At 29.8% G+C, this 16,885-nt stretch overlaps 1 protein-coding gene across 1 annotated transcript; it reads right to left on the reverse strand.

The window, feature by feature from the left end:
- Positions 1-1,301: 1,301 nt before the first annotated feature.
- On the reverse strand, positions 1,302-11,232 carry LOC113373069 (HEAT repeat-containing protein 6). Its single transcript, XM_026613399.1, has 18 exons — positions 11,113-11,232; positions 10,806-11,054; positions 9,808-10,086; positions 8,625-8,840; positions 6,916-7,018; positions 6,703-6,848; positions 6,393-6,580; positions 5,554-5,783; positions 5,115-5,476; positions 3,351-3,567; positions 3,074-3,234; positions 2,861-2,983; positions 2,609-2,733; positions 2,412-2,496; positions 2,239-2,345; positions 2,041-2,152; positions 1,763-1,978; positions 1,302-1,586 (listed from the first exon to the last, which is right to left on the reverse strand). Exons 1-18 carry the CDS (start codon positions 11,218-11,220, stop codon positions 1,335-1,337), a joined length of 3,279 nt encoding a protein of 1,092 aa, XP_026469184.1. The 5' UTR covers positions 11,221-11,232; the 3' UTR covers positions 1,302-1,334.
- Between the last annotated feature and the right edge of the window lie 5,653 nt (positions 11,233-16,885).

Below are 16,885 nucleotides of genomic sequence, written 5' to 3' on the forward strand. Positions count from 1 at the left end.
ATGAACAATTGCAATAAAAACTTGAATTTCCAACATTTGTAACATATTGTTTCTACATGTGTATCATTCTGTAGGATGTTGAATGACTCATGGATATTTACAACAGATCACTATATTCGTACACAATAACATAACTTATCAAAATAAGTTGCATGTCATTTAAAATTTTTTTTTTTGATAAAGATATTTAAATTTATTTATTGAATGATGATTATCTTTGTTTCCAACTTATCCATTATTCATTTAATACCAATTGGATTATTTGTTTTAATATGTATAACTGTAAATACAAATATACAACTGAGTAACCAGTATGCATTATAATACAAATTTAATATAAAAACTAAATTTTATATTAATATTGCATTCAGACTTCTGACTCAATTAGGCCAAAATAAAGATGATCAAATATTGCAATGATTTCCCATAAACTCAATGCTTCAAAATAAGGATATTAGTTTACATTATGAAGTAACGAATTACAAATATATGTTTGTCAAATGAAAATACATTTATTTGGGATTATTTGCAAAATGCAACAGTGATACATAAAATATGCAATTCCGCAGGAGCAGCATCCGTAGCTGTAGTTTATATCCAAAAAAATATTATTATTGACAAAAATATTTATCCTGCAATATTGAGATTTGCAGAGAACCAAAGCCATTTAAAAAAAGAAAATTGTTGAAACCACTCTCTGTGGCCTCCCATTAATTGTATATAGCTCTTATATTTCCATCAATGTAATTTTTTTAATGAAGAATATTAATTTGAACTAGTGGGGCGCATGGCACCGTGCCTTAAACATTCGAAAAATGAAAATAATCAACAATTGTTTTTTGTTTTTTTTTAAAAAATAACGTATTTTTTAAATTTTGAGAACTTAGAAATTTTTGAAAATATTCGATTTTTTTGAAAATTTCGAAATATTCTCAAATTTTTGTAAAAAATCGATTATTCTTAAATTTTTTAAAATTTAGTTTTTTTTTAAATGATGAAGAATTTCGAGTTTTTTTTGAAAATTTTGATTTATTTTTAATATTTTCAAAATTACAAAAGTAACATGTTTTTTGAACTTTTTGCCCCGTATCTTAGAAACGGCTAGACCTGCCTTCATCAATCAATACGAATGGAATGTTTTTTGAATTATTCAAATCGACGAAAATTTGTATCCGCACATATACATCCATTTTTTCTACGGTATGCCAAAATATTTCTATCCCAAAACCCATTTTGATTTTTTTGCGATTGCTATAACTTACCCTATGGGAAGTTAATAATAAATGTAGTATGTCTGCATGTGAAATTTTAAAAATATATTTTATTTCTTTGTTCTATACACTAAAAATAGAAATGATAACGTGGGCAGCGTTTCTCTGCTCAACTGACATTTTATTCTCCATAAGAAACATTTGCATGTGCATGCAGGCTGTTATAAGCTTGCCTGATTGTTCTGGCAGTAGACGACCCGATACTCGTGACATTTCCATCCGTAAAATGTCTATATTCGGGCTAGCAATATTAAGTAAATTGCAGAGATCATCGGGTGTTGATAGATTGATTAAATGTGCCAATGAAATGCATATCTAAAATAATAAATTTATTGTAATGCAGAATTTTATAAACAAATAATGTTTTCATATTTTTATTTTAGTGAATCACTAAATTTTTTATAACATTAAATTTTATTGTATCGTTTCATTCTAAGCTATGAGATTTTATTGGTAAATTAATCTGCATGTATAATACTATAGTTATTTACCTGGTCTACTAAGTTATCTCTATGCTTATATTCTGTGAAATCCTCCATATTATTTGTGCAATCCAGACCTAAGATCAATGAAGACCATGTAGAAAGATAATGTTCGCCATAGTTTTGTCTTTCCGCAGGCACAGCTAAAGCAGCTGCTGCATTGATTCGAACTTTAAAGTTTGGACTTTTTACAACAAAACTATTTAATGCTGCATAAATTAGTTGCTATAAAAAAATACAATAAGCTTGTATTATTTATGTCATTTTTTGTATCCATTTTTACTTACTTGCCATTTTATACCATCAGACCCTTGAAATAAAAAATTATTTTTTAAAACTTTTCCTAGAGCATAACATGCATTCCAAATTACTTTCATAGCTCCAGTGGGAGTTGTAAGCCTAAATATAATATCGGAATAAATTATTTTATTCATTTCAAGCAGCACATATATATTTATTAAACAAAAAGTAAAATCAAAGTTTACCTGGTGATACCTTCATCAATCAAAGTTTTCCATTCAGATTTTATTATTAATTCTGAGTTTAGGAGCCATAGCAAGCTACCTACAGCCCTCATAGCATTACATTTTACCTAAAAATTTGAAATATATATATAATGAATTAATAATAATTTGCTTGTAGATGAATATTCCTATACCCGATCATTGTCTTTTGTTCCATCAATGGCAATTCGTAGTAAGGTCATCAGCATTGGCTCAGATATTTCTTCAAACTGCTCAGTTCTAGAAAGTATAAGTTAAGCTTACTGAAAACCAAGTCATAAAGTCTTGAATTAAATTAGTGAATAAATAACCTTTTCTCCGTATCTTCCAGTTAATCTTAATAATTACTTACACTGCATAGACTAAAGCATCACTCAAATTTCCAAGAGACCAATATGCTTTAATTCTGATAGGCAAATTTGTTTCCTTCATAAGATTTATAATTGCATCAGCAGTATCCATAAGAAATCCAAAATCCTAGAAAAACTTTTTATATTTATTTGCATAAACATAATATATCAGATATCAATATACAAACTCAAGAGGTAGCTTTATCTTAAATGATAATAACTATTTTTAATTTAATAAATGATAATAATTGCACCTCTCGCAGTGGTGGAAATTCCACACAAACAGCTAATGCTCTGACAGCGGCAGCCCGCACAGATGCTTCCGGATCCCTTGCGCAGCCAAAGAGATTAGTAATTACAAATATTTGTTTATCTCGCTAGAAATTCAATGGTTCTATAAATTATTCAACTAACACAAAGTATTCATTTTTATTAATCATAATAATAAATATATTCAATTGTATTACCGGAAACAGTTTAAAAACTTCATTGCCAATATTTCCCAAGCAATCACAAGCAATACTTCTCAGTAATGAATTTTGTGTATCTTCCACAAGTCCCATCAAAGGGTTTAAAAGAGTTTGCCAGAAAATATAACATTGTTGTGGAGATAATTTTTTGTTAATATCTGTAATTAATTTGTAATTCATATTGTGTAATCCATAATAATTGATTGTAAGTAGTATCATTTTGCTATCAATTACACAATTCTACCAATAAAAAATTATAATAATAAAATAATACCTTTATTATTTAAATAAGAATTCATTGCATAACCAAGTGCATCCAAGGTTTTGCCTGCGTACATCCTATTTTCTATGTGATGATCCAAAAGAGAAGTTTCAATTGCAAGTGATAAAACGTCTAAATTATTTTCAAATAGAGAGAAATAGGATGATCCTATTGCTGCAAGCACATTAAGACTTTCCAATCGTATTTGCACTGGCGCAGCATCTTTTCCCTAAATGTGGATAATAGTATAGATCAGCAATGTTTTATTTAATGTAATAAATACTCTACCAGAAATATTGAACTTATGTGATGATGACTCAATTAAGGTATATCAAAACTAGTTGGTATTGGTATTTTGCCTTGAGGCAAGTTACATGAACTGCCCGATATGTGTAAACAATCAACATAATCAATAAAAAATAAATTAATTTATGAGTGATTAAAAGTATTCCGAGTGGATTTATTACACATATTTTAAAACAAAGCAACACGTTAACTAGGAGTATTTCCTAACAGCATATTTTCAAAAATCAATAATTTTTATAATTGAACCAGTTTCTGTAAGACTTTAATGATTCAGTATGTTCATTAAGGACAAGTACTCTATCGTTATACCAAGTAAATCCCTCAAACTTGATTTGAATTTACACACACACACAGGCACACACATACTTTTTCCAAATTTGGTCTCATTCGTTTCAGAACGTTTTGAAACGTCGAAAAAACATAAAATCAGCGAATCGGATATTTTTTATGAAAATATAAACTTCTCCTTCGGGAAGTTAACACTTGCTTAGTATACTACCAAAATCATATTGAAAGATCTAAGTAGTGCACTAGTTTATGGTGAATGATTGACCAAGTTGTATTTCTTAGCCTCTTAATGTTTACATATTTTCAGAAACATTATCTTATAGTAGAAGAGCCAGTGAACTATTATTAGCGTTATTCGAAAGCCTATTGTTTTTTCTTTTAGTACTGCAAATATTGATCAAATCAAATTTGTGGAACACATTGAAAAATTGAAGAAACCAGAGCCGGTACACCCGCGCGTAACGCTAATAGGAGCCCGCATAGTATACTGGCCCTGGTTTCTTCAATTTTTCAATGTGTTCCTCAAATTTGATTTGAACAATATTTGCAGTACTAAAAGAAAAAACAATAGGCTTTCGAATAACGCTAATAATAGTTTAAACAAAACACACTATCCGAAAACATTAATTGAAAAATTATTTTATCCTTTTTAGCTAATAATAAAAGATTATTTAGCATATATTAATATGCATTATATTATCTAAGCCAATATGAGTAGAATCACGTAATTTTTTTTTCAATATCTTTTATGATTACGCCAAAAATTGAGTTTGAAAAATGGGCTACTTTGGCATATTTTCAATGATATCTCGGCGATTATGTATGGCAATGCGCTCACACCCTTGCGCGTCGTGATTATTATGTACTCGACTGGCAGACCCCGGCAACCGTCAGAATGGGCTGGCTTTTTACATATGCTTTCTGAACAGTTAAAAGAATACACCCTCAAAATTTGAGCCTTGTAGGAGCAAGTTATGAAAATTTTTTTTTGACATTTTCACAAATTGAAGGGATGATGACGCAACTGCGGAATGACTGCCAGAATGGTACTTTCTTAATGGGTCGATAATAAAATATCATTAAAAAAATTTCTAGTACTGAGAAAACAGGTTAGTCAAATAGTTCACTGGCTCTTAGACTATTACATTCTACGTCAAATTTGTATTACCATTATATACTTACAACTCCCAAATTTTCTAAACATATCAGTAATAGCCAAGGGGTTTTTGCGTTATCAGTAGAATTAGCATACCCCAAATCATGTTCGGGCAAATCCTCATCTTCAAATTCTTCTTCAGAAAAAGTGTTATCATTATTCAAATTTTTATTTGAACTTGTTATATTTTCTATTGCAGACTTCATCGTTGGTGATGCACTAGGATTACTGGCTTCGTTTTTAAACTTTTCTTCATGCCCAAAATACGTTTTGTTTAATTTATCATCGTCAATTGGTTTCGATATAAACTCATAAAATTCGGGAATACAAGGCTGTACTGATACAGCACAGCCCAGAGCTATGAGGGCAGCTACTTGTACAGCTATATCTATTAATTTTAAAAATAATTTGACATATCAATCTGCTGTGTTTAACAATCTTTAATTTTAATGCAACACATCCCACCTTTATGTTTAACAAAGCTTTTTATACTACAAACTAAATTAACAAGCAAACCATTCTCCAACCGATGATAAGGTGTTGATTGTATCAGTGCTGAGCAACATTTTAATATTTGAATTATAACAGGAAAAGATTGTTCTTGTGATATTGCTGTTCTTAATGCATTGTGTAGTGCTGATATCATTCCTCCAAGAACAACAGAAAACGGCGTGAATGCTGTGACCATCTTATCACTATTATGATAATATTTAATTAATAAATCTCATATAATGATTGAAATGGAAAAAAAAAGGACAATGGACTTAACACACTATAGATAGGTAAAAATAACATTCTCGAGGATTGGTACTTATTAGCAAACTGTGTATTTTTACTGTTTACAGATAAATATTACTAAAATTTATTAAAAAATATATATGTATATTATTAATATATACCTTGATATTAAAATTTTAAATAAAATAAGTTCCGATTAAAGTATTGAAGAAGCGCTTTTATATTTTGAGTTATGATAGTATGCACAACTTTCTTGCTAAAAATTAACAAAAATAAATATGTTTAACGATATAACAAGTCGAGTTTATGCGAGGCGACGTGCGAGCGCTTTTTTAGTTATTAGCAAATTTTGCTTGCTATTGCTACACAAAACCATTTTCTCTGGTGAGTATTTTCACAGGTTTCGCCTATAGTGTTTTAATACTAAATAATACAAATCTGTGATTGAATTATCAAATATATCCTATTTTAAAACTGTAACAAATCTATTAACATTTTGTGATGAAAGAACTAAACCATAGTAATACATAATTATAAAATTTGTAAAGTATATTAAATCAACTGACCAGTAGTCTGCTCGCCATAAATAATTTCGAGAGCCAGATAACATAGCGGTTAAAATATTAAGTGCTCCTATACGACATCTTGGTGATGGGTCATTAATCACAGATGCGCTTAAAAATCTGTTGTTATCACTTGGATTCGATGGCATCAAACTATGCCAATATCCAAATAATTCATGTTTACTTACTGCCTGAAAAATTTATGTTATATTATAGACATGTATCTTGAGCAGTTAGATATTGTTTAGATGCATCAATAAATTAGAGAAAATTCAATAACATAATCATAAACTGGGTGAAATAAATAGCATACTCTGATTATTATCAGCAATAGCTCTAATGCTTTCTGTCTGACTCGGCATTGACTATGCACTATCCTAAAACCTACATTTGACTCAGAATCTGAAATATCGGACTCAGAAGTCACAATCAATGAACAATTAGCAGTTGTTCCTGAAACTTGAATAGGGTATACAATTTTAGAGAATTATACTGTAGTTATTCAATCATTATAAATAATGCTTACAAGTGGACTCTGAATATATTTTGCTTTCATTTGCAGTTTGCACCTCTCCTGGGGCACATGAAGTTTTTATATTATTCGCACGTTGTTTTCTAGTACGTATCATCTGAAACAAAAATATAAATGTGAAATTATTATATTATAAAATATAATGTCTATATAAAAAATTATACTTATTTATCTATAGTACTTTGTATAGTATTATTTTTTTTAAATTCCTAATAGTAATGAAATTAGGTTTCAATACCATACTAAAATATGAATACCGGTATTCGATATTTGAAATTTGTAATACCGCCATCCCGGTATTATCAATAAAAAATTTACTAGTCATATTTTTATTTACCGCTGTTACCGCATTATTATTGTTCTAAAATGAGTACATATTAATTATTTTATCGGAGGAGTAGATACATAAAAAAAAGTGCATGTAAACAATTAACTTCTATGTTACATTTTACATATAAGAGACTCGTATGGAATTATATATTTAAGGAAAAAACAAATTCAATTAATTACTTATATTTTGTTTGTTCTGCTTTTAAAAAATATAAACAATCAATTGTTTAATCTTCAATCAAGTAGAAATATAACAAGTATCTTAGTACAAATATAACAAGCCGAAAACTCTTTTCTCATTCTACACTTGTCGGCACAATTGTCATAAAGAAATAATACGAGTACATTATTAGTACTTAGTATAGTGTATTTAAATTGGGTTATAATAAAATCATCATTAGATATCAACACATCACAAAGGCTTATAGAAAATTACTGTATTTTCTGATTGTCTAATAAATAAATAAAATAATTCTATATGAACAATTTCTAAGAATCTGCAACGTACGCATAAGAAAGAGGTCATCCACCACCAAGACCAATATTATAATTGATTATCAAACTCAAATATTATAAATTTTCGTTATATTAGATTTGAGGACAATGCATGTGGACGACTAAAAAATTTTATAAATAAACAATCGCTTTATCGAGCCGACATCGTCGATGTGTTTACAGATACAAAGTTTGGAAACTGTACGTGTATTGCGTAAGTTCAATTCTTAATAAAATACTGGTAATACCGAAATATCCGTATTTTTGTATTGAATACCGGACAAAAATCGTCTGGAAACCCGGTATTCGGGATCACGGAATCCCAGTATTGTAAGACCTAGTTGACAGCTAAGTAGATGCAGTATTTTGTTAGAAAATCAAAATCATTTTTTTCATGGAACTAAATCATTTTATTCTGTAATAAATTGCGCATTTTGATTGATAATCTGTTATCTTTCAAGCATCATCATAATCATACCTCCATGGAACTTCTGGTTTTTAATAGCAAAAAACCAGTACAATTTGACACCATCATCATTATTGAAGGAATTTTGTAAAGATCAAATGATGGTGATAGTTCAACGTAAACGATTCCTTTGTTATTCCACCAAAATGATAACAAAACCTACTTTGTCAGTATAAACAGCATATACGCGAAAATAAAAATAAAAAATGTTTGTTTTGATTTTCAAATTACCCGACCAATAAAAATATGTCTTTTCCATTTGGACTACGTTAGCAAACCTAAAAGGTTAATTGAAGCCATCTAACTTGAAAGCAGCACTTACTTTGCTGCCAACCTAATAATTTTTTTTAACAAATTTAAAACCAATTCTTCAATCAAATCTATAACAAAATTATTAAATTTTGAATCACACCTTACCACCTCTTCCTATTCTGCAAATGTTGTTCAAATTTTCTGGCATTGGTTGCTGAGAGGGCAATACTTTTTGTGGAATCAAATTCTCACCAATGCTTAAGCCATGAAATATATGTACTTTTACTGCACCCAAAAGATCTCCTAATATTGAACTACACCACTCTGATGAATATTGCACAATATAAAGTGCACCGGAAAAACATGTGAATAAAACCTGAAACATAAAATAAATAGAACTAGAAATTGTGCTTTGTACAAAAATCTGCCATAAAACATTCTGGTTTTTTGAAAATAATGCTTATTTTTTCAACTTGTACAATTATTGCGATACTTTTGTTTTGATGTATGTAAAGTAATTCAATAATGAAAACTTTTTAACAAACTAAAAAAAAATTTGGGTAAATATTTTTTTTAACATTTTTAAGGAGAAGTTTGTTTTTGCGAGAAAATCCGAGATAATTTTATATTTTCTCAAAGTCATTCTGAATCGAATAAGACCAAATTTTGAAAGAGTGAGCTGACCTTTAGAGCTGAAATTTTGAAAGTCAATGATTTCTCATGAACGGCTAACCGATTTCAATAATACAAAAGTCATTACATGTAACTATGAGGACTAGCGTTTATCAGATTTGAGTGAAGACTGCCCAAGCCGTTTCCTTATAATTAGCAGAAAACTGAAAAATTTTTCATCTAAGTTTTAACCAAAAATCCTGAATCAATTATTAAAATTCAAAGCATATCAATTGAAAATCGTTTTGGCTGGCTATTTCTTCGTAATTGAATCTTGGCATGGCGATAGTGTACCTGGTCTTAATGAACATATCAAAATATTATAGTCCTATAAAAAGTTGTTCAATTATAAATATTTATTAAAATATGAATTAATGGACCGTGTATTTAGATATTCTGTGTATATATTAGATGTGGGTTTGTAATAGTTAATAACATTATAACTTGCTCTACAGCAACTCGGTATACTTATAAATCATTCATATATTAGTATATTGATTTCTTATTGATTAAGTCAATTATTACACATATTGGTAATTGCCTTAAGGCAAAATGCTACTTACAAATAGTTATAAATTAAATATCAAAGATTCAGAACCTAAGAAATATAACAATTGATCACCTTCAATAATTACCAAATTTATTTAACACGATATTTTGCAGCATATTACCTGGGAATAATTTAATTCATCTTGAGTATTAGATTTGCTTTTGTATAAATAATGCAAAAAAATATCTCCGCAGTATTCTAAATGTGTTTTTGCAATCCAAAGATCGTTGCTGCTTTTATTAAGATTTTCTTCATTGATATTGACTAATGACTCGTAGCACTTGAGTACATGTAATGTTACATCAAATGGACAATTTATTGTGCTTTTCATATCACACTTTGTTGTTGATTTTAATATACTTGATAAAAGGCCATTTGGTTCAATGAGGCATTTATGATACTAGAAGTAAAATATAATTTTAAAATTAATATAATGCAATGTTTCAACTTAATTTAATATTTAATCTAATGTGACCATATATCTAGGATTGGCAGGTACAGTTCTGATTTTCTACCTTGTGCCCCAGTTTTTTGTAAAAAAAAAAAAAATCATTTGTCCCAAATTTTTGGAATAATATGGGGATGTCTTCCTTTCAAATAAGGAAATTAAATTTTTGAATATTAATTGGTTAAAAATGAATCTATGCTATTACTTTTAATAAAATTACAACATTTTATTAAATACCTGAAAATGAAGAGCAATAACTTTGTCAAACTTCGTTTTTTAGATTAACAAAGTTAGAAAAATAGCATATAAAAGCACAACTCTCTAAGCAAGTAAGAAAACTTGACTTGAAATAGACACACTATATTCAAAAGTGACACTTTTAACTAAAGTTAATTATGAAGAAATATAGATTAAAAGAAATTGATACATTAAAAAAGATTTATATTGTAACTTTCAATAGCACTTGTTATTTTAGATTATATATAAGTTACTTTATAACCTACTCTTCGCGGATTATTTACTGGTTTATCATAATTTTAGCGTACTGTCCTGGTTTTAAAATAAAGAAATATGGTCACCTTAGTTAATCATATTCGTCAAATATAAAATCAAAAATTCATTTTTAACAATTAATATGTTATTGGTAATCTTATAAATAGTTAGAAAAGTACTTTAGTTAATGCTGCTCCATTTCCTTTCAACACTGCGCTTAAACCTTCTAGAATATCACAGAGAACAATTTCCGAGCAAATCTTCAAAACTTGTATAAACCACTCCACACATGGTACAATATGCTCCGAAAGCAAAGCTATTTTTTGCTTGTGCACTAAATTAACAATTAGACGAGATACTTTAGCTGCTAAAAAACTGTCATCCGATGGAACTTGCTTTGTAACAGAGGAAATTAATTGGCTTCCATACTGAAATAGATAAAGGTTAAGAACACACAAGGCACAGTATATTTTAATTGATACTCACAGAATGATCCTGAATGATCGATAATTTATAATTCAAGGAATTGAATTCATCTAACAAAGCATTTAAAGTGAAATGTTGTTTTTCTTTGCTGATATGTTTTACATCCATGAAACTAAAATATAATACCATGAATCTTTCATGGTTATCAAATGCATTATTTGCCATTTTTAATTAAAAAAAAACTATTTCAATTTTAGGTGCATCAAACAATATAAAAAAATGATTTGTTACAATTAAATTTATTTAATCAAGTGTTTAATATTATCAGACAACGCATTTGACAGCTTTCTTTGACAGTTTGAATACAAATTCACAGAATGGTTAGATGTCGTTACATTTTATCGAACCAAAATAGTCAAAGACTACTCCACAAGATGTCAATGCATTTAATTAACTTCCCGAAGGAGAAGTTTGTTTCACGAAAAAATCCGACGAGGATCCGACCCATTCTGTTATGAATTCATTAACTTCTCGAAGGAGAAGTTTATGTTTTCATCAAAAAATCCGATTCGCTAATTTTATGTTTTCTCGACGTTTCAAGCCATTCTGAATCGAATGAGACCAAATTTGGAAAAAGTATGTGTGTGTGTGTGTGTATGTGAACAGATTTTTTGCCGTAAATCGACGTTTTCTCGAAAACGGCTGGGTCGATTTCAAAAATTTAAAAGCCATTCGATGTATTTCGGCGAGAACTATTGTTTGTCAGTTTTGTGCGACGATCGGCCAAGCCGTTTCTTTATAAATGGCAGAAAAGTGAAAAATTTTTGGTCTACGTTTTAGCCCGCAATTCTGAATCGATTTTGAAAATTCAAAAACCGTTCGAAATATATTGGTTGGGAATCGTGCTGATTAGTTTTCGGTAGAGATCGGCCGGGCCGTTTTCTTGTAATAAAGTTTTTTTAAAAAAAAAATTCGACGATTTTTATGATTATTTTTTTGACGATAGATACCATAGTCTTCTAGATCATACTAAAATATTACGGCCCTACGACAACTGGTTCAGCTTTAAAAATTCGTCAAAGTTTGCAAAATCAGTATGGTCTTTTTGGCATTTGTCAAAATTAGACTTTTGATCGACGTTTTCTCAAAAACGCCTGAACCGATTTTAGAAATTTAGAAGCCATTTGATGTATTTCGGTGAGGACTATCGTTTGTCAGTTTTGTGCAACGATCTGACAAGCCGTTTCTTTGTAATTCGAAAAAAAAGTGTTAAACTTTTCGTCCACATTTAAGCTCATCCTACCGAACCGATTTTAAAATATCAAAAACTGTTCGAAAGATATTAGTTGGGAGTGATACTGATTAATTTTAGGTGAAAATCTACTGAGCCGTTTTCTTGTAATTAACTGTTGAAAAAAAGTGTTAAATTATCGTCGACATTTAAGCTCATCCTACCGAACCGATTTTAAAATATCAAAAACTGTTCGAAAGATATTAGTTGGGAATGGTACTGATTAGTTTTAGGTGAAAATCTACCGAGCCGTTTTCTTGTAATTAACTGTTGAAAAAAAAATTTAAGCCGATTTTCATGGAACTTTTTTTGGCGATATACATCATGTCTTATACAACTTACTGTAATATTACGGCCTTACGACAAGTAGTTTAATTTTACAAATTCGTCAAAGTTTGCTAAAATTATAATCGTTTTTTTAAAGTAGGATTGATGAAGTATATTATTTACACATTTTTTTGATTAAGTCGATTATTTACACATATCGGGAAGTTCATGTAACTTGCCTCAAGGCTAAATACCAAACCAACTAGTTAAATTCTAATATTGTCTAGGATCCGACCCTAGGCAACGTTAGAATATTATATATGCAGGACCGCATTTAGAAATTTGACGCTCTGGGGCACTATCAAAAATGCCGCCCCATCCCTTATTAGCCCGGTAAATTTACCCATTCAAGGTTACTATAATTCTTAATGGGCTGTAACTTGGCAAAATTGCTTAAAATACAATTATAAAACAAATCTCATAAGTCCTCATAGATGCGATGCGATGCGAGCTAAAAAAAATAGGAAAAGGTTAAAGGTAAAATAAATGACCCTCTTGCGATTTTTAGCTAAATGGTCAGTTTTATCGCAAAATTACCTGAGACAATATTGTTGAGCATAAAATGATCTACAAAAATTGAATGAATACTGTTTTTGCTCAGAGCCACCGTTTTAAAGATATATCACTTTGAAGACCACGTTTAAACGACACCTGAGAGGTAGTGTGCTTGACTCGTTTTTTTCCCAGTAGGCCTATTTCATAGATAAATAAGCATTTTGTTTGTTCGGAACACTCGCAAAACTAGTGGGCATCGTGCCTTAAGGCAATTTGCTGGAACTTCCCGTACCATTTATTATGATTAAAAAAATATTTTTTTTGTTAAAAAGATTATTATTTGAAAAAAAAATTACTCTGAAAAAATTAGATTTTTGAGAAACTAAATTTTTGATAAAAATTTACTTTTTTTGAAAAAAAAGACTTTTTGGAGAAAAAATTATTTTGAAATATTTTGGAAATTCTGAACTTTTTTTCAAAGCAATCGTACTGCTTTAACCGCATAGAGGCAAAATATCAAAGCGCGTAAGCGCCGCGTCGCCGTCTAACGGATAAACATTGGTACGGAAACCATAGGAATGTAAACAAAATTTATACTTATTGTTAAAATCTCTGATAATTTGATGTGCATATGTCTAATGATCATTTTCGACCGCCAAATCGCATTTTTTTCACTTTTTTTACTAGATCTCCGAAACCGTTAGACCTGCCTTCATGAAAATTTGATCAGTTCTTCATCTTGTTAATACAAGTAAAACGTTTTTTTATTATTAAAATCGGACGCTCCGTTCTCTTAAAAACTGAGCTACCGTTTTTGGCACTTTTTCCCCCATATCTTCGGAACGGCTAGACCTGCCTTTGCCAAAAACTAATCAGCACGTCTCCTTATCAATACAAATCGAATGTTTTTTTAAATTATTCAAATCGCTTCATCCGTGTTCCCGAAATCGTCGACGAAAATTTGTATCCGCACACACACACATACACGCACACACACATACACACACACGCTCATACGTCCGTTTTTTCTAAGGTATGCCAAAATGTTCAGAAGGTTTTGAAACGTAAAGATATACAAAAATTTTCATTCAATCGATTTTTTTGCGATTACCATAACTTGCCCTACGGGAAGTTAATGATATTTGTGAATTTAGGTTGGTAAAAATAAAGGCTAAAATTAAAAAAAGCAACTAAATTTATTCCATCATTATTTTCAAATGTTTCTACATCTTTTTGCATCGTTTTCTTGATCTTCTTCTTCTTCTTCTTTTTCTTCGTCTCCTTCTTCTTCTTTACTTTGAGTATACTTTGGTCCTGGTTTAAAAAAATACATATTTTGTTCAGTACAAATCACTGTTCATTTCAATGTTAACTAGTAACTAACGTGTCTTAAGGAATATTGCTGGAACGTCCCGTACTGTAACGAAATATTCGAGAAATATCAAATGTTTTCCCATTTACAGCCCATAATGAATTATAGTAACCTTCGCCTTGATTTTAGGCTTAAATTGACCGGGCTATATATTTTACTTTAATAGTTTTTATATATCATTTTTCTAAAATTAAAATAACTATTTGATTGCAGAAAATTTATTACGTATTACATACTATAAATAGTGGTACTTGGCATCCTGCCTTAAGGGGTTAGGGGTACTTGGAAGTATGAAAAAATGAGAAAATTTAGTATTGTTTTTTTGTTATTAAACGATGTTTTTTACAAAAATATTAATACGGCATCATTATACAATGTTTTGACTTGAAGTAACAAAAATTTCAGAAAAAAAAATAATATTCCCAAAGTTATAGCTGTATTTGTTGACCCTGTTTCAAAAAACGGTCCTGGCGGTGACCATCATAACTCCTTAGAGATTCATCTAAAATCGGCCTGGGCCTGATCGAAGGTTTTCTTTTTTTTCAAAAATTAACAAAATTTCTAGATTTTTGGGTAAAAAATCAACAGTTAATTGGTCTTAAAAAATTGAAATTTCTGAAAAAATAAAAATCCTTCGATCAGGCCCGAGTTTATTATGTATTCTAAAAGCCGTATAAATTTCATTAAAATTTACTAAGCGGTTTTTGAGTTACAGTGGTCACCGGTTCAAAAAACATAGTTTTGAGAAAAACGCGTTTAAAGTTTCACATTGGATTAACGTACAGAAATTCGAATTATTAAATTACTTAAACCGTGTCATCTTTTTCTGGGCCATATAATAGTTCATCAGTCATTGTGCAAGTTTCCAAAATTTTTATTTGCTGTTGCCTACGAAGCATTCTGGCCTCCCGAATGTTCTCGTTGACGCGCTGATCTGCCACTTTCATACGTGCAGCATCCAATTTTTTTTAGCATACCAATGGGAATTATACCCGCAATTAGGTGCTAGGGTATCCACATATCCATAATCAATAATGATGATTATGTATATGTATTCAGCAATTTGTACGATAGTAGAACTAGTATTCACGGTTTTTAGGCATATTTTTTACACTAGTTGGTTGAAGCTTTTAATTATTTCTGATTATGGATTCAATCTTGAACTACACATCTTGAAAGTAAATTATCATTGCTGAGATCGTCGTAAGTCGGTTTAAAAGCTTTTAAAACATCAGGAGGTGAGGGAGAATAATTTTGAATAAATATCGAGCTCCTCACATGTGTCAGCTCGTGTCCAATAACTCAAAAAGTAATCATCGGATCAACTTGAAATTTTCAGAGAACATTTTCAAGATATCACACTTAATGAAAATGCAAAAAAATAAAAATCGATTTTTAAAAAATACTAAATACCCCTAACCCCTTAAGACAAATTGCTCGAACTTCCCGTTCTGAAAGCTAAAATTAAAAAAAAATATGTTTTTTGAAAACTCTGGAAAAAATCAATTAACTCTTTGAAATTTGAGTTTTTATATTTTGAAATTTTGAACTTTTTTTTTCAAAGTAATTGCACGGCGTAGATGTTTTAGTGGCGAAATGTTAAAGTACGTGAGCGCTACTTGCAGTCTAACGGATAAGCATTGGTACGGAACCCATACAAATGTAAACAAAAATTGTACATTTTAAAGTTCTTTATAAAATGTTTTACGGGAAAGGTTTAGTATGGGATGTTCCAATAATTTGCTTTGCGCCACTAGTTTTAATTTTTTTTTCAGCGCTATGCCGAAAAAAAATTAAAACTATAAGCTTGGAAGTGAACAAATTTGTCATATTAAGAAGGCTCGAGATCCCAAAAACCATTTTCTTAAACTTTCAGCTCGTTTACGAATCTTTATATTAGCCAAATTTGATAATAACTTACTAACAAATTTGATAATTTACGTTCGGAAAGAGAGGCAAGACAAAATAATGAATTTTAATAATCGGTTATTTGCACCCAAATTTTGCATTGCAATCGTATTACGTTTTGTTAATTATATTTCTTGAAATAAAAAAATGTTATTAAAAAAATTAGTAAATTATATTGTATAGAATTTTTTCTCACTTTCCAAATAACACTAGCCCCGACTGCCCCTACTGTAAATCGAGCACTGGATATAAGTACTCATATCATACTGATCCGAATTTCTATTTGTTTTGTTTTCTCAACGTTTCAAATCTTTTCTAATATAGCTTGAGTCCAAATTTGAAAAAAAAAATTATGTATATGAGCCGATTTTGACCTTTCGTCGTCGTTTTCTCGAAAATGGCTAAACTGTATTCACTAAAAAATTGCTAAAGCAATTCGG

This window comes from Ctenocephalides felis, unplaced genomic scaffold (genome assembly GCF_003426905.1).
Source record: "Ctenocephalides felis isolate EL2017-DRISC unplaced genomic scaffold, ASM342690v1 CF-g0.4_SCAFFOLD_01604, whole genome shotgun sequence".
Taxonomy (NCBI): domain Eukaryota; kingdom Metazoa; phylum Arthropoda; class Insecta; order Siphonaptera; family Pulicidae; genus Ctenocephalides; species Ctenocephalides felis.

Excerpts from the sequence above, each read along its gene's own strand:
- LOC113373069 (XM_026613399.1), bottom strand. The coding sequence starts at position 11,220 with ATGGATGTAAAACATATCAGCAAAGAAAAACAACATTTCACTTTAAAT. Across the intron at positions 10,087-10,805 it reads ATGGAGCAGCATTAACTAAA|TATCATAAATGCCTCATTGA; the intron begins GTACTTTTCTAA and ends TTTTACTTCTAG. Across the intron at positions 5,784-6,392 it reads TTATGGCGAGCAGACTACTG|TGATAAGATGGTCACAGCAT; the intron begins GTCAGTTGATTT and ends TTATCATAATAG.